Here is a 16,531-nt window from a genome sequence, read left to right on the forward strand (position 1 = left end):
GTACTTGGCAAGTGGCAGAAATGTTTACTGACCTCATATTTCATTTGTTTTCCACAAAAATCTGGCAATGCAGTATCCACCTCTAATGACTGCAGCATTATTCAGTTTTTTTAAGATGTTTAGACTCTGGCAGCACTTGGTTAATGTTAAGTGAAGTCGCAGTCTTTCCCTGACCTTGATCAAACTGATTTTATTGGATGGCTAAACCTAATCAAAGACAGTCTGGACGTGAACCTGGATTCTGGTGTCCTGCAGTTTGTGTGTCCACCATCCAACCTCCTCTCTGTAACAGTAGCACCGGCATGAATGTGAAAAGAGAAACAGTGACTCAGAACATAATCCAGGCGGCGATTACGCCGTCACTGCAACCTGATTATGAATGCAAATTAGGCGTCTATAAACATAATTTCTAGTAGACAGAGTTGAGCCCAGAGGTGCGTTTGGGCTGATGGTGAATCTTGCCTCACTTGCATGACTGCAGAGACATCAGCTGCTATCAGCATGAATGTCTGAAATCAGTTTGAGCCATTAAGAGTAAAACACATCTGTTTGCGACCATTGATTCATTTAAAATTTCGTGCATAGAATGGCTCAAGCTCCACAAACACTGCATCTTATATTTCCCACAATGCAGCTTGTTAGTCTTTCATCTCCTGATGGCATCGCTGTTAGTTTCTCAGACATTTTTCTCCTCGTGACAAACAATCTGAGCTTCATGTGTAAATTCAGTGGAGCTGTCGTTGCTAATAACGCAAGCCAGTAATTATTCAACCACAAGAGACTGCTGGTCAGGAATTATAAACACCGGCTATTTAAAGTGTTTGATCAAACAACTAATGCAGTGATTTTTCTCAGGGAGACATTAAGTTTGGCGTTCCTTCGGCTTTAGTTTCTTAAAAATACAAACGCCATTATAAACTGCTTAATTTGGATTTATTTGTCTTGTTCTGAGGGAAGGCCATGCAGCAAGCATTGAGAACCTTTCATTGAGAAGACTCATTTGGCTTTGTTCGCTGCCTGCAAATAGTTTTTGCTTGCTTGCCAGGAGTGTGTAATGTGAGGTGGAGAAGGGCAGGGTTTCCTGCAGCGCTGTCATTGTGTCGAGCCTTGGCAGGCTGGTGGTTCATCGCTGTGAATGTGGGGGACTGTGTCATGTCATATTTTGCAAAGTCAGCCACTAAACCTTGATGAAATTGTTTTTTTAGGATGATTTTTTTCAAGTAAAAATGCATTCTACTAAATTTTCTTAGTGTGCAAAGCTTACACACACACACAGACACACACACACACACACACACACACACACACACACACACACACACACACACACACACACACACACACACACACACTCAGCTCAGTGTCCGCCTGCCTGGAGCCTCCAAATCACAAAAACTGCCCCTGTACTTTGGCATCTGCTGATCCTGTTTATGTGAATGAGATTAGAGATATCCTGGCTCGCCGCACCAGAGACGAATTATCGCGCTGGTTTTCTCAAATTAAAAAATATGCACCATATGCAGAGACATACATAAACCGTCTCACCCACTCAGATGCACTGCAGACAATCATCTCTGGCTGTCTTCTCTCGCTCTTTCTCTCTCAGAAAGTGCAGATTATGTCTCATGACTCACTCTGATAATCATGTTGTGTAATTATCTGCCTGCAGTGGTTTTATCAAATCTGACACTTCACATCACAGCATAAGAACATATACACATCCATACTCATGAGCACAGAAACTCTGCTTTTTACGCATTTCAACACTCTCCTCGACCTCTTTCTCTCACGCACAAACACACATTCATCACACATGTATCTTCATCTGTGAGCACCTTCCTGAGACAGACGCCAAACCCAAGTCTACATCAGAATTGATCGCTTTTAAATGTTCAGTTTCTCTTTATTATGGCATTTTTTTCTTGTGCTTTGTTCCAACAGCGTTTATGATTAACTGACTGTAATTAATTTATCATTTTCACTGTAATGGCAAAGACTGTCAAAGGTTTGTTGTTCATCAACATGAGTAATTGAAACCATGTTTGTGTCAGTTTGTGTTATAAGTCACCACATAAAGCTGAGGAAGTGAAATAATTATTCTGAGTGCGTTCACACTCTGCAGCTCCACCCCTTCAAATTCATCAGGTTTGGGTTTTTTTGTTTTGTTTTTTTTTTGCATTTTGTTGCATCATGGCTCAGCATGCATCAAGAAACTGAATGATAACAATTTTATTGCTGTTCCTGAACCTCTTTGTTTGTATTAATGTGTTTTTGGTGCTGTGCGTTTGTGATGTTTTGTTTCCATTATTGGTTATTATTTACTTGTTGTACATATTTGCCTTGCATTGTCTTATTGATACTGTGTGATTTCAAACTGTTGTCTTTTTTATTGTTTTTGTGTGGACCCCAGGAAGACTGGCGACCACTTTAAGGCACTAATGGTTGATCCAAATACAGACTAAAGAATAAGCAGGACAACCAGCTGCTTCTGGTCAGTGGTGCAATGGAAACAGACAAAAGCCAGCCCACCCACTGACGTGCAAAACAAAATCAAATGTTTACTGTCACAGTTTCCGTCACTGCATCCAAATTTTGTCAGATAAAGTTTGTCCAGAACAGCAAAGCAATTAAAACTTAATTGATGTCAGCACATTTGTGTTGTTTCTGTTTTCAGTTTCTTTAATATATCCTTACTCAGTTTGTCCAGACCATAATCAGCAGGCCACTCAGCTGTCAGATCTGTGCAGCAGCAGGATCCATTTCTGTCCTCATGCTGCCCCCTTCTGGAGAAGAATCTGTCATTACAATCTGTGGATCTGATGCTTTGAGGAAATCTGTGCAGTGTTTCGAACATAGAGGTTATTTGGGCAATATGAGTTTTTCTCTATGTTTCTCCACATTGTGTGTGTATTAGTTGGTAATTAGTTTTTGTAACATTCACCATATAAGCACTCAAATACTGAAATAATGAAGTCAGGGCCTCAGGATTAGATAACAATGGTGGCTTTGTCTCAACAATGGTATCCACATTTCATCACCAGTTCATGAAAATACCTCAAACCGATCACCTCCAGTCCTCTGGTGGTCAGATGGTTTCCTTACATGATGAGGACAACAAAAAGGACACAGAACCACAGGATGAACTGCCACATCTCTCCGTCTTCAGGCCTCCCTTCTTCTTTTGGTCTGTCCCTGCAGGACAGCTGAGATGAGGGAAAATCCAGCTCACCTGGTCTGACTGGCTGCTGCATGAGGCTGCAAACTACTGAAAAATACACAAACAAAAAAAGAGTGACGTAAAAGTGAAATACGGTGCACATTGCTCCAGTATGTTCAAGTGTTTTTGGGGTGTATTTTATGTCTGTGAGTCAAAATTCACAATCAATCTATAAAGGAATACAGATTTTGGGGTGGGGCTCCTGAGGCTCCAGGTCATGTGGTCTGAAAATGGTGGTCTCACACTGTGAACTTCATTAAACTTCTTCTACAAGCTACACCTCTCTGTTCATTTCTCCGTCTGTCCATGTGTTGTCTGGCCGATGACCTCTAACTGTGCAGCCATTGCAGGTCATCACTCACAATGTCACAGTCCCTGGAAGTTCAAAGGTCACTCTCTGCCCTCACAGGAAACCTGGAAGACAGATACTCATCACGTCTGTCTCTCTCACACACACACAAACTGCTCAAGTGGAGGGCAATCAGAGGTGATCAGACCTCGAGCTCAAGGCAGAAACACACTCAGCGGAGTGTGTGAAGTCAGCTCCAAATCAGGCTAAAAATAGATTTCATGGCATGGTCTCACAGGCTGAAGCTGTGCTACTCTTAATTAAAACTGATTTCATCTGTTTGTTGTCTTTGATTTTGCTGCATTATATAAGTAAAATATGGGAATATTTCAGATCTTGTTTCAGTACAGTTTTCAGTCGGCGTGATGTGTGATACGTTTGTTATAAATTATAAATGAACAGAAGACTCAGTGTGTTCAGTTCAGTCACTTTTATTTTGTAGGCACTTTCCATTCACACAAAGAAACCAACGGTGGAAAAACTAAGCAAAGAATCACATCATCTTCATCATCATTATGTTCACGTGTTTATTGTACAGAAGACATCACTGCCTCACGTTTCCTACGAGCTTCTACAGTTCCTGAAGGAAGGAAAAAGGCAGCTTTGTCACACAGCTGTGAGTTTCAGCCTCTCTGAGACTCTGTGGCTATCTGTGAATGCGCTATAATACAAGTCGGAGCAGACAGCATTCCTGTGTGTGCAAACAATGGAATAATAAGAGCATATAAATGAGTCTGTGCCTCTGAGAGGGAAAGCATCCACTCTGCTGAGGCGCCTTTGATCCTGAATCCCAGCTAACAGTGACCTCTTCCTGGAGATAAATAATTATATTCTTATTTAATGGCATAATGCTGGACATGTAAAGGCTCTACGGTCAGTCATTTGGTGGCTTCCTGAAGCTAAAACAGGTAACACTGACTGGCATTAATTATTCTGTGTTTAATTTGATGGAAATCATGTGCTGTAAATACCTTTTAAGAATGATCTTTACTGTGACTTTACGGTACTTTGATGTTAGCCATAAGTGGAATTATAGTAACAAACTCATTTCCTGTTATATTCATCTATGCGCAGCGGACACGTCTCCATCCTTAATAGATCTGGCTCCTCTGGACTTCTACCAAAATGTACAAGCACGAAGCAAAAAGGGGGAAGGAATCCAAGAATCACGAAGGGACGAGTATGTGAATGGAAGCAGCTTTTAGCTTCTCTGTGCTACATCGAGACAATGGGAGAATGTATGAGTTGAGATGATACAGAGAGGTTATTTTCTGTCCTTCAAGAGCTCTTGTCTTCAAAGTAGGTCTGTTCGATGCGTCTGCAGAACGACAGCAGGTTGCTGTAGCTCTTGATCCGCTCGGCCAGCTCGGTGCTGGTCAGCCTGGTGGTCAGTATGGTGAAGAGATGACCAAACACCAACGCATCCAGTTCTGTCGGCCTGCAACACACAGACACAAACTCTTTGCTTGTTAATGCTGAAATCAACCGTTCAGCTAAAGATTTGTATTTCTAGTTTTGTGATACACTCAGCTTTTTTTGCCCAGGTGGCAAATAAAGATTAGAGCAGCAATCGTATTTTTAAGTCAGTATAAAGCACAACATGATGCTTAATCAACATACTGGTTATTGATTATATTCTAAATGTACCACATGCAGAAACCTGTACTCATCATACACTATAGCATCTCTGCTCACACTGGGAAACCTCCACTCAGCTATAAATGAGAAGTCGGGACTGAAAAATTGAAAGAAGCCGTGACATTAACAACATTTGTAATGTTGTGTTTATTATAAATATGAGCTGTGTTTTTAAAGGCATTAATACATGTTTGGAAGAAGTCCCACTTTCAGATGTTTCTGATGATCTTTGGGAGGTGATTACACTATTACACTACAAGGTGGTGCTAAAGAAAAGCTGTCAGGCAGTTCTAAACACTCGTTTCCTTTTTGGCTTGCAGTTGGGAGAGTTTTCCTTCAGGGCTTAAAGATGTCTGTCTGGCAGAGAGCCTTTAGGAGTCAAAGAGCGATAAAGTCAGGAGGAAGTTCGTGGTCGAGGTCAAATGCAGGACTTTGGCCCAGGAGACCAGGGTCTGCGTGCATGTGAAACGACAGACATGCATCAGTTGAACAGACACACGAACATGCAGACATAGTCAGATACATACTGTTTGTTGAAGAAGTATGGTTGTGTTCCCAGCCTCTGGGACAGAGCCTGGCAGCACTGACTCACATCCTCATAAACCTGAAACACAAGAGACAGCAAACACTTCTGTTTTTGTATAGTAATGCCAATATTTTGTGAAACTACAGTACCATAAATCATATCTGGGATATCATGAAAACAATTGTAAAGCATGTAAGACATTGACGGTCAGGTGGCTGCTGACCTGCTCCAGGGTTTTCCCTCCCCAGCCAATGGCGTTCATCTTCCTGCGGATCTCCCACTGCTTCTGATAGGCGAGGATGTTACTGAGAGGCCACGAGTAAGGGCTGCTGTATCTGGGGCGTGAGATCTATGCAAAACACATCTGATTAATCATACTACTAATCGCTGCCAATTTATTTTTAGATCTAAAGACGAGTGCACACACCTCAGCCGCTGTGGCGTCATCGCACCACTGGATGTACAGCTGTGGAGGAGAGGAGACCGGAATGAGAAGATATTATCCAAAATATTGATAACAATTGTGTGCAAGTGTGTTGAGGTTCTTCTACCAGTACAGTGTTTCAGGTGAGTGTTTTATTACATGCCAGTGTGTGTGTGTGTGTGTGTGTGTGTGTGTGTGTGTGAGTACCTCAGCAGTAAGCAGCATGTTGTTGACCAGCTCCATGTACGCTTTCATTTCAGCTCTCTGAACATCATCCAAGCCATCGCTCAGTGAATGACCCTAAATACAAAAAGCACAAACAGAAAATGACTTCTCACCTTCAGTCGATCCTATTTCTCTAACTAATGAACAGAAGAAACTACAAGCGATTCCCCTGCATGAGTATTATTCTTAGCAGCTTGTATCAGTGACAGCTTCGTGTGATAAAATGTCTTTAGCTGTGATAAGTATCAGTAACACACCTTGGCTTTGGTGAACTGCACGATCGGCCCCAGCTCTGACACCACCTGGTTCCCAACGTGGATGAAGGGAATCTTACCTACAGAGAGACAAAAACCACAGCGAGAGAAGCAGATCATTAAATATCTTTTGCAGTGTCTATGACCACCAAACCCAAAAGGCCACAAGCTCAGCAATGAGAAGGTCACAGAGTCTTTTCCAGTCGAACTGCTCTCAGTTTAACGTCCATCAACACAGTGTGGGTACAAAGACGGGCCACAAAGACTGAGAGGTACATACAAGCACTTAATTTCCACACAAACTCAATGTCTGACCAGAGCTGCCATTATGTGGTGATTACAGGTTCTTTACATCGCTGCTTCTCTGATATCCGCCCTCCCTCTGCACCCTCTCCTCTCTGTGAATTAAGGATTCATTTCAACCAAACCAGAGTTGGTGGTGACTCATGGAACAGTCAAGAGACGGACCAAGAAGGTTTTGGTTAGTTTTAATTTGTTTCTGTCAAGTTTGTGTTTTACGATGATAAAATGTTTGTAAATGGAGTCTGGTGGCTTTGGCGAGAGCGATACAGCAGCTGTTTCTGGTTACGCAAAAAGGATCTTACTCTTGAACAAAATGGTCTCTGTGGGGGTCCTTTGCAGAATGCTGTCAACACTCAGAATAAAAATCTGAATCTGGCACTGACACACGGACCGGCACCAATGCTTCCAATCAGAAACTCTGATTCAAGCGTTGTATTCAGAGTATGACAAAACAAGAGAACATCCACCTTTGCAGCTGCGTGTGTACTAACCGGAAGGTGACATGTATTCAGCATTTGCTCTGCAAGCCACCTGCACTGGAAGACCACACATCCTGAGGTAGGCCTGTGCAGGACAGGAAGAGGACAGGGTCAACAAGCACACATTTAAATCATTTAACTCATCTGTTCAAGCACATATAAATTCAGAGAGGTATCATGCATGCAGATACAAATGTCTGCACGGAATACGCTGAACACACACACACACACACAGAAGTTCACCTGAACAGCTAGAGATGAGGCACAGTCTGACAGCAGAATCTGATCCTCTGTAAAAACAACACCAAAGAAACGTGAACAGGGACACTGGCAGCCACGCTTCAATAAGAACGACTCATGTTGTTTCTCCAGGACAAACGCTGACTCACCCTTCAGCGGCTGGTACAAGGTTGCAGTTTCAGGCCAAGGCTCAGCAGCTGTCAGTGTCAAAAACAGACGAGCGAGCAGACACGCGCACACACACACAGACGCACAGTTATGAGGGTGAGGTTGGCTTATCAAACTGTTATGTTGCTAATGAGTAACACTTAACATTATCCTACTTAACGCTAATAGTGCAATGCATTCATAATTGAAACAAAACCAACGTTATGTTGATTAAAACCTCACTGTACGTTAACAGACACGCCCCCACAGAAGCGCAGACGCTGTTGTATTTGCCCGTGTTTAGCTTAGCTAACATGCAACCACAATTCAGATATTCAACGTTCATGAACGTGCAAATCGGACGAATGTTGAAAATGCAAACTCTTCAGATGGGAGTTTAACTTCTCAGCAACAGTTCAGGAGGTTTCACATCAATGCTGGTGGTGTAGAAAAAAACAAAAACACGATTTACGCCAGTAAAGTGCAGGTAAATTCAACTGAACGCTACACAACTCATGTAAAATCCAAGATGGCACATGTCCTCTTCTCTCCACGAAGGGAGTGCTGCTCAGTGGCACTGCGCTCATTACTGCTCCTGATGGCCGGAAGTTGTATTACAACAGCCTATGCTTTTACACCATTACTGTTGCAATACAGCTTCCAACCACAGGTGGCAGCTCTGAGTACACCAGTACCAAGTAGCATCCAGGTTGACGGAGGAAGAACTTCTTCGCCATCTTGGCTCTTGCAGTGGTGGTTGAATTTAATATAATTTAGCGGCACTTCACTGAAGTCAGTCGTGTTTTTGGAACTCGACACAAGGCTGACATCGAGGTGAAGCCCCCTGAACTGTTCCTGCTTAAATATGCTGTCCTCTCTTGGGTTCATGCTTTAGCAATAATCCGTTAAGCAACTTTATTTTCATGTATATGCCCAAAACGTGTGCGACGCCTTGTTAGCCATCTAGGACTCTTAGCCAGTGTGACAGTCCTGCATCAGAGCTAGCCTGGACAAGCTAGTATTATAAACGGAGAAAAGTGGACAAGGACAGCCATCGTTACAGCTGTAGTTGAATCGTCCTGCCAAGTTAAAAGGAATTTGACACTTACATGTATGTAACTAACCTTAGCAACAGTGTTCATGGTTGTAAACGTTAGCTGACATTAGCCGCCTGAAGCTAGCTTAACAAACAATAATAGAAGCTCTGGGCTAAGTCAACCCATTACCTGCCATCTGCGACACGAAGGCATCTGCCGCGAGAGACATTGTGGTGCTGAAATATCCGGATTACAAAATAATAATTAATATGGGTGATGAGGTCAATTCCACTGCAGGCAAGTTTAAGGGCAAGTGCTTGTTCCACAGTCACCGACTGGTCCACCCGCGATTAATGTCCCGGGCAGTGGAAGTAGTTCCGCGTTCCGCCTGAGCTGGAAACATCTGGCTGCCGTTGTCATTGTGTGTGAATGTCTCTGTCATAATGCTCTCATATGTGTGTGAGTGGTGCAGTCTGTGGCGTGGTGACAAGGTGGACAAAATAGCAGAAACATCCCATCGTGTTTATCGCATAGTGCGAATTTTAGCCTTAAAATGGTCAAACTTTTGAACCGGATTTGGTTGAACAGCAACTGAACAGCACAAGATCTGCAAACTGTGGAGTATAATGTGCATAGTTTTGTACAGGTGTTCCTTTTATTATCACGTCCTGATTATCATTCAATTATTGTTCATCAAATCTGAGTACATCACATATTGTAATCCAAGGACTTTCTCTTTCAGGCTGCAGTAACTCGGTGCAACCGCCGGAGGGCGTTCCTGCTTCACGGCAGTCAGACTGCAGAAAGGTAGGTTGATGTGATTCACATTCGCTAGGATGCAAAACGGCCACCAATCGCAAGCGCGTACGTCTCAGGTATTATAACACAGGATGTTCACAAAGACCAGAAATTGCGAATGACCCATATGCAATTTAGTTTATATTCAAAAGAAATTCAGCCTATCTTGCACAGTCACACTCTCCAACTGCTGTCGAGCTTATTTGCCATTTCTTTATGTCGGCTTAGATTTAAATAAAATGTCCATGTTTTCAGTGAGCATGCACAGATGCTTTTGTTTGTTTAAGAAATCTGTCACAATATGTATAATCAACCAAGTATGCACAGTATGGGATCCGATTAAAAAATGCCAGTTCTGCAGTTATTTAGAGGTTCATTGAATTTCCCACAGCGGAGGAAAACAAGTCAAGTATCCTTCCCGGGCTGCTGTCTCAAATTGCAGACATGCGACCCTTCAGAGGCTTTTCGTTTGTGAGTGAACATTCGGGCTTCTGTTGGCCTGACTGGTCAACTATGTGGTGGATCTGCAGCGTGATAGATATTCCATGTCCCCCATGTCAGCCCCTTTCCTGCACATTTAACCCCGTCTCGACCGGAAGCCACCAATTAATGCCTCTCATTTAACTTACATCCCACCACACACACACACACACACACACACACACACACACACACACACACACACACACACACACACACACACACACACAGAGAGCAGATTTCTTTCACCTCACGTAGCCCGCGTTCTCCCTGCGCCGTGCGTAATGCGTAAAAAGAGCATAGAAGTCATAAGATCCTCCAAGGTATTTATATATTTATATTTTTTAATCGTGCAGAGATGATAATAGCCGCTGCAGGATACGATTCATGTCTTATTAACATTCCAGGGATGATTACAGTCTGCGTAATCACGGCCAGATTTTCATATTTTCCATCGCATGGACTTGAGAAAACACACCTCGGACTTTGAATATGTTAACGCAACAGCAACTTCTGTGTGGGAAATTTCAAATATCCATTTATTAAAGAGCAAACTGTCGCTCAGGTGATGTTAAGGATCACCGTTTATCCACTGAATCACTCGGAGCACATTTTAAATCCTCCCACTTGTGAAAACACTCGCGGATATTTGTCCTGACTCACCTCAAACGGCTCGTCTGTGTTTGACTGTTAAACATGACAGAGCCCAGAGGATCTGTGTGTTTAGGACGTCAGGGCTGTGCACACACATCCTGATATACTGGCGGTAAAGGGAGATTATTTTTACGCACGGAGATTTTTTCTTTGTTTGGAGCCAAAAATGAAGATGAATTCGCCTTCATCAAAGTGATTTCTACGTCACTTCCGTTAATTACCATCCCAACACCCTCCCAACAGTGCTCCGCATAAATATGATCACAGCATACACAGTTGGTGTGTGTGTGTGTGTGTGTGTGTGTGTGTGTGTGTGTGTGTGTGTGTGTGTGTGTGTGTGTGTGTGTGTGAGAGAGAGAGAGAGAGAGAGAGAGAGAGAGAGAGAGAGAGAGAGAGAGAGAGAGAGAGAGAGAGAGAGAGAGAGAGAGAGAGAGAGAGAGAGAGAGAGAGAGAGAGAGAGAGAGAGAGATGAGGAAAAAAATTACAGTTTTGCAGTTTGGAACATTTTTATTTTTTATCATCTAAGTATTTTATCAAAAAATTCCACATATAAAATTCTTACACGAAGAGTTTTTCTCTTTTTTTTTCAAAGATGAACACATAGAAAATAAAGAACACAGATGTTGCTCGCTACAAAGAATAAAATATGCTTCTAAATAATACAAATAAAAATAAGTACTGTCGTAGGCTAGAAGAGAAACCAATAGCATATTAAACTGGAATCAAAGAGTGAACGTATTCTTTGAAAATGCAACATAATGCTGTTTCAGAGAGGACGATTTTAAACCTCTCTGTTCTGAATCAGACAACAAACGTTTCAGAAAGGTCTGCTCGTGAAAACCCTGTAACCCTGAGAAAACATGTTGGATTTACAGTCAGCGTCGTGCATCAGAAAGCTCCCTCCTCCGTTTTAGCTGTTTGTAATTCTCTTTTTACTCTCCCGTGCGTACCAATGTGTGACTTCCCTCCAAAAACTGAAAAGTTTATTCACCCTTTGGATAAAAAAAAATACTAAAAATCTGCACGATATGGCTACTTATCCTACTAAATACGCATTGTTTTTGGATGCTCCTCTGTGTACAAAATAAAAGCTCAAACATTATTTATCCCACCATTCTGCGCGTCAGCCGCCGCGCAATTTGGCGTTTCTTTGCGTCTTTAAGCGCCAGTTTGTGGAAACAACATTTTGGTCATGTGCATATTCATAAGTTAGGCTATCTCATCTTTTAGGTAGCTTTTATAAAACCCTGTACTGTGTTTACCCTGTAGAAATAAAACCCTGTTTTTCCAGATACAGTCTCCCCTCGTTCACCGTAGATAGGGAGAGTTTGGCAAGACTACAACCAGCAGGCGCCATGCGTCACGCCTTACATATTGGATGTCTAAATAAGAAACAATTCTCTAATTTCACCAAAGATGTCAGACCGATAGGACCTGGAAGTTTACATAAATGTAAGACTAAAGTACAGTAATTAATTAAATCACGCTATAATTAGATGCAACCTGGACACGACAGACCGTTTGAAAACTCCTCGAAGCTGAAACAGAAATCAGAATGTGTAAAGCCTGCAGAGGGTCAGCCTGTCGGTTTAAAGCCGTGTGGGATTGTTTCAGGACTGCGGTCACCCTGGATCATTCCAGCATCATCAGTTTTGGAGGGTGAAGGTGCTAACGTGTCTGCCTGTGACGGCCGGCCTGCGCGCTCAGACGGTTATGGCCGCCTTCGCGTTGCTGTCGCTGCTGTTGTTATTGCTGTCCGTCGCCTTCCTGTTTTTGCTCCTTCCTTTGGTGTTCGGCAGCTTGTTGTCTTTCTTCCAGCGCATGCGCCGGTTTTGGAACCACACCTTCACCTGCCGCTCGGACAGGCAGAGCGCGTGGGCCACCTCCACACGCCTGCGGCGCGTGAGGTACCGGCTGAAGTGGAACTCCTTCTCGAGCTCCAGAACCTGCTGGCGCGTGTAGGCCGTCCGCAGCCGCTTTGGCTCCGGTCCCACGTGGTTCGGATTAACTGGAAAAAAATAAATAAATGAGAGTTAATTAAAGCGTTTATCTTGTGTTTACATTAAATGTCACTAAGCCTACTTTTAGCATTTCTCTTGTACGACTAAATAACAATAGACGCACAAATTAAGATAAATAAAATTGAATTAGCCCAGAAATAAAAAATAAAACTCGTATTTGAATTGAATTGAACGTTGCTGCAGTTGTTATCATGTGCAGGTTTTAGTGTTAATCTTCATTTGTGGTTGACTGGGAAAAGGTCCAAGGAACGATTTCTACTTTTAGACTTGCAGCTTTTTGTTCAGCCGCAACGTTGCACAACACAGACACACACTTTCGCGCGCGCTCGCACACACACACACACACACACACACACACACACGCTGTTGCAGGGCCATAAAACTTTATAGGGGTTGTAATTCTCTCTGACTCTCACTGAGATCATAAATAACTCAACAACACAAACAGGTCCTCACAAATGGACAAAACACGAGAAAGAAAGAAAGAAAGAAAGAAAGAAAGAAAGAAAGAAAGAAAGAAAGAAAGAAAGAAAGAAAGAAAGAAAGAGCGCCTGGCAGAGCAGAAACGTAAACATGGGAATCAGACAAACTGAAATGATGGAGAAATGAAACGGACAGTGTGATTTAGAGACACAGAGATGGAAACCTGCAGGCTATCTCACCTTGAGCGACGTGCACTTTCTTCATCCACGGGTAGACAACAATAGGCGGCTTGTCCTTCCCCTGGCAGGCCGTTTTCCTCTGCACCTGAGCGGGCTTCGCACAGGTCATCCAGGCCTGGCACTGCAGGTCACCCACGGAGAACCTCTCCTTACCGGGCGCGTCTGTCTCTCTGTAACCGGGGAGGGGCGCACCTTGGTGCAGCGAGTGGTCCTCTCCATCCTCTCGGTGGTGCGCCTGCAACGAGTGTCGATAGCCGGTTTGTTGTGGTGTGTATGGAGGTGGAGGGGGCTGCATGGGCTGATAGTCTCCTCCATAACTACCACTGTCCTGGGGGTTGTTGTAATACCCCCCTTGGTCACTAAAATTACTGTAATCTTCTTCACAAGGCGGGAACTGCGGCTCAGCATATTTACAGCTCACCACGTAGGACTCCATGATTGATTTATAGCGAAGCTGGTAGGAGAATACTAATTTTTCTTTCTCTCCCCTCTCTCTGTCTCTTTTTCCCCCTCTGGCATCAAGCCATCCTGCGGCTGTCAAATAGACGGACGGCCGCGCGGGCCACGTGACCCTGCGGCCAGCCAATGAGAGACCGCACTTTGGGTTGTTTATGTCAGACGTAATGGGATAATTTGAAAGAAAAAAACGTTCATTATAGGACTAATGAAGTTTTACTGGCGTGGAAAAATGGTTAAGAATAGATGTTTGAGGACAGAAAAATAACATGAAGAATCCTGCAGACCTCTGATTCTCACTAAAATAGATCAGGTACATTTTAGTAGGATATATCTTATACTTTAGTCATACTTTCTCTATCTTTCTATTAATCTATTTATTTATCTATCTATCTATTTATCTATCTATCTTGTCTCTTTATCTGCCCACTCCCCACCCCCTCCCTCCTCACACAGCACCTATTGAAAACGCACAGACTGTAGATTTATGACTTTCAGCTGAAAGACTTTTACCCCCACACAGATGGCCAGAGCTGAAAAATTAATCTCACCCATATTGAGGGCCGGCTGGGCCATATTTGGCCTTGTGGTGAGTCAAAGGATGGACAACAAAACATGGCCGGTCAGAAAGGCCTCCAATAAAAGAAAGAGATAAAAGGATTCCAGACAGTGACTAGTAGTTGGCTTTGTTAGGCCGGGGTCAGCCCGAGGTGTCCCGCTCACCACCACCACCTCGGCTTTTAAAGGAGGGAAAAATGCATTGGTCATCTTAAAAAATGATGCTAAAGCAAGCTGAACGAGAAGAAAACGCGACAGGGCTGAAAAATGAAAGCAAATTAGGGCCAATATAAAATCTAAAATGTGAGAATATGCTGAATTTAAGCCCGCACACGAAGAAATAGTCATACAATGAAGATGCTTTTATCCCTATAGGGCACCGGCAGCTTGGATCATTTGTCTTTCGTTAAAATGAAATTCCAGGGTCTGAAAAAATCATTTTTGCAGTGAGAAACAGCCCGTAAAGAGAGTGTTATGTCCTCCAGGAGAGGGTTTCCTCTTTGGCTGCTGCTGCTCTCGAAGGATGCTCAGCCAAAACCTCTTAATATGTCCTGCCTTATATTACCTCTGCTTAATATAACCTGTAATAATACTCTTAATAAGGAAGAGGAAGAAAATGTTTTTGCTTGGCTGAGGCATTAAAGGAGCTCATGCGGAGGGTGTAATGGGTTTGAAGATCTTGGCACGGCTGACCGAGTGCAAGTGAACTAAAGCTTCCCTGGGCTTAATCTATCTGACTTAATGAGTCATTTGTTCAGAACAGCTCATAATGCATGTCTGAAAGTGCCTTATAAGTCATAAAGTGGCAAAATCTCACTTTTTTTGTCAGTTTTGACAATTATCCCATAGTGGACTTTTAACATGAAAACAGTCTGGGTGGTGAATGAGTCCCTTGTCTCAGCATCTTCAACAGAGATGCTACTGAGCAAAGCCCCTTTTGCCATATTATGTGTAGGGAAGTGTTAGTGCACACCACTGTGTTCTTAAAAAAAAAAAAAAAAGCAACTTCTTCATTGTTTATCGCCCCATAGGAGCATTTCCAACCACTTTATTATTTGAAGCTTCAGTTTCACACATTTAGTGTCATATTAATAAGAAGTACTGTGAACAAATGCTTTCAAATATTACAGCCAAACATGAGCTGCAGCCAGAGTGGGCTGCACAGGTAAAATCTTCATCAGGGTCTCATGCATAGTGCCCACACTAAGGGTCTGCATCTGCGTTTAAGCGCCGTGCTGCAGCCAGATGGCTGATTTCTTAATCAAGACCCAACTGAGCGGACCTCAGTGCTGCCAGGGGATTGGATCCAATGTCGTAATCACGTCGCACACTGCGTAAATCAGCATGTGCAAACCACCCTGCTCCGTTTCACTTTCACTTACCCATCACCTCATTGGGGCTCTTGGTGTTTAACATAGACAGCTGTCACAGGTAGCCCCTAAGTGTGAATTGTAGAATGGAAAAGGGAGCAAGACCTCAAGGCGAAAGCACTGGAAACCGCCGTCAGTTTCTCATTCGCCTGTCTTGCATTTTGATAGATGGTTAGTCATCGCCCATAGACTCCCCTAGAACCCAATCTGTGACTGAGGCAGCTCCACACACATTCGGTTCTACAGGGTATATATAGGCGAAGGTTCACTTCACGGCTGGCTGCTGATGGCTTCTTTTTGTCGCTGACAGTGATTTACACACCCTTTTTTTTTTTTCATTGTAGTTGTTATGCCTGAAAATGTAAAACCAATCCCTTCATTTCTTAAAGACGTGCATGTTGTTCAACATGATGTATCAGTGTCACTGTTTAATTTATTGAAACCATTAATGGTGCTGCAGCATGTAGCATTTTGACGTCAATAACTCATTAAGGCACACCACATTAATTCTAATACATAAGTGTAATTACTGTAATAAAGCAAGACCATCACCCAGAAGACTGGCAGCCTCAGCAGTGCGTTGTGGACGAGGAGGATATTGAGTTGGGAAATCTGCGTGAAATCTGTCGTGCAGCGCGGAGGGACAGTGATTTACAGAGGAAAACATCAGGAGGGGTGTCTGCTCTTCATCTG

General features: G+C 43.2%; 3 protein-coding genes across 3 annotated transcripts in view; 1 reads left to right on the top strand and 2 right to left on the bottom strand.

The window, feature by feature from the left end:
• Positions 1 to 3,981: 3,981 nt before the first annotated feature.
• Positions 3,982 to 9,187, bottom strand: mtx2 (metaxin 2). Its single transcript, XM_070977473.1, has 10 exons — positions 9,029 to 9,187; positions 7,805 to 7,852; positions 7,659 to 7,705; positions 7,428 to 7,500; positions 6,637 to 6,713; positions 6,362 to 6,454; positions 6,158 to 6,196; positions 5,954 to 6,079; positions 5,732 to 5,808; positions 3,982 to 5,004 (listed from the first exon to the last, which is right to left on the bottom strand). The coding sequence occupies exons 1-10, from the start codon at positions 9,066 to 9,068 to the stop codon at positions 4,845 to 4,847; spliced, it is 780 nt and encodes a 259-aa protein (XP_070833574.1). The 5' UTR covers positions 9,069 to 9,187; the 3' UTR covers positions 3,982 to 4,844.
• A 439-nt stretch (positions 9,188 to 9,626) lies between these two features.
• Positions 9,627 to 16,531, top strand: part of lnpk (lunapark, ER junction formation factor) — a 51,602-nt gene continuing 44,697 nt past the window's right edge. The window contains exon 1 of the mRNA XM_070977467.1: positions 9,627 to 9,646. The gene's annotated coding sequence lies outside the window, so the exon portion shown is untranslated. The remainder of the gene's footprint in view (positions 9,647 to 16,531) is intronic.
• LOC139341122 (homeobox protein Hox-D4b-like) lies at positions 12,475 to 14,125 on the bottom strand. Its single transcript, XM_070977474.1, has 2 exons — positions 13,455 to 14,125; positions 12,475 to 12,779 (listed from the first exon to the last, which is right to left on the bottom strand). Exons 1-2 carry the CDS (start codon positions 13,888 to 13,890, stop codon positions 12,475 to 12,477), a joined length of 741 nt encoding a protein of 246 aa, XP_070833575.1. The 5' UTR covers positions 13,891 to 14,125.

The sequence above is a fragment of the Chaetodon trifascialis genome, chromosome 13 (genome assembly GCF_039877785.1).
Source record: "Chaetodon trifascialis isolate fChaTrf1 chromosome 13, fChaTrf1.hap1, whole genome shotgun sequence".
Taxonomy (NCBI): Eukaryota; Metazoa; Chordata; class Actinopteri; order Chaetodontiformes; family Chaetodontidae; genus Chaetodon; species Chaetodon trifascialis.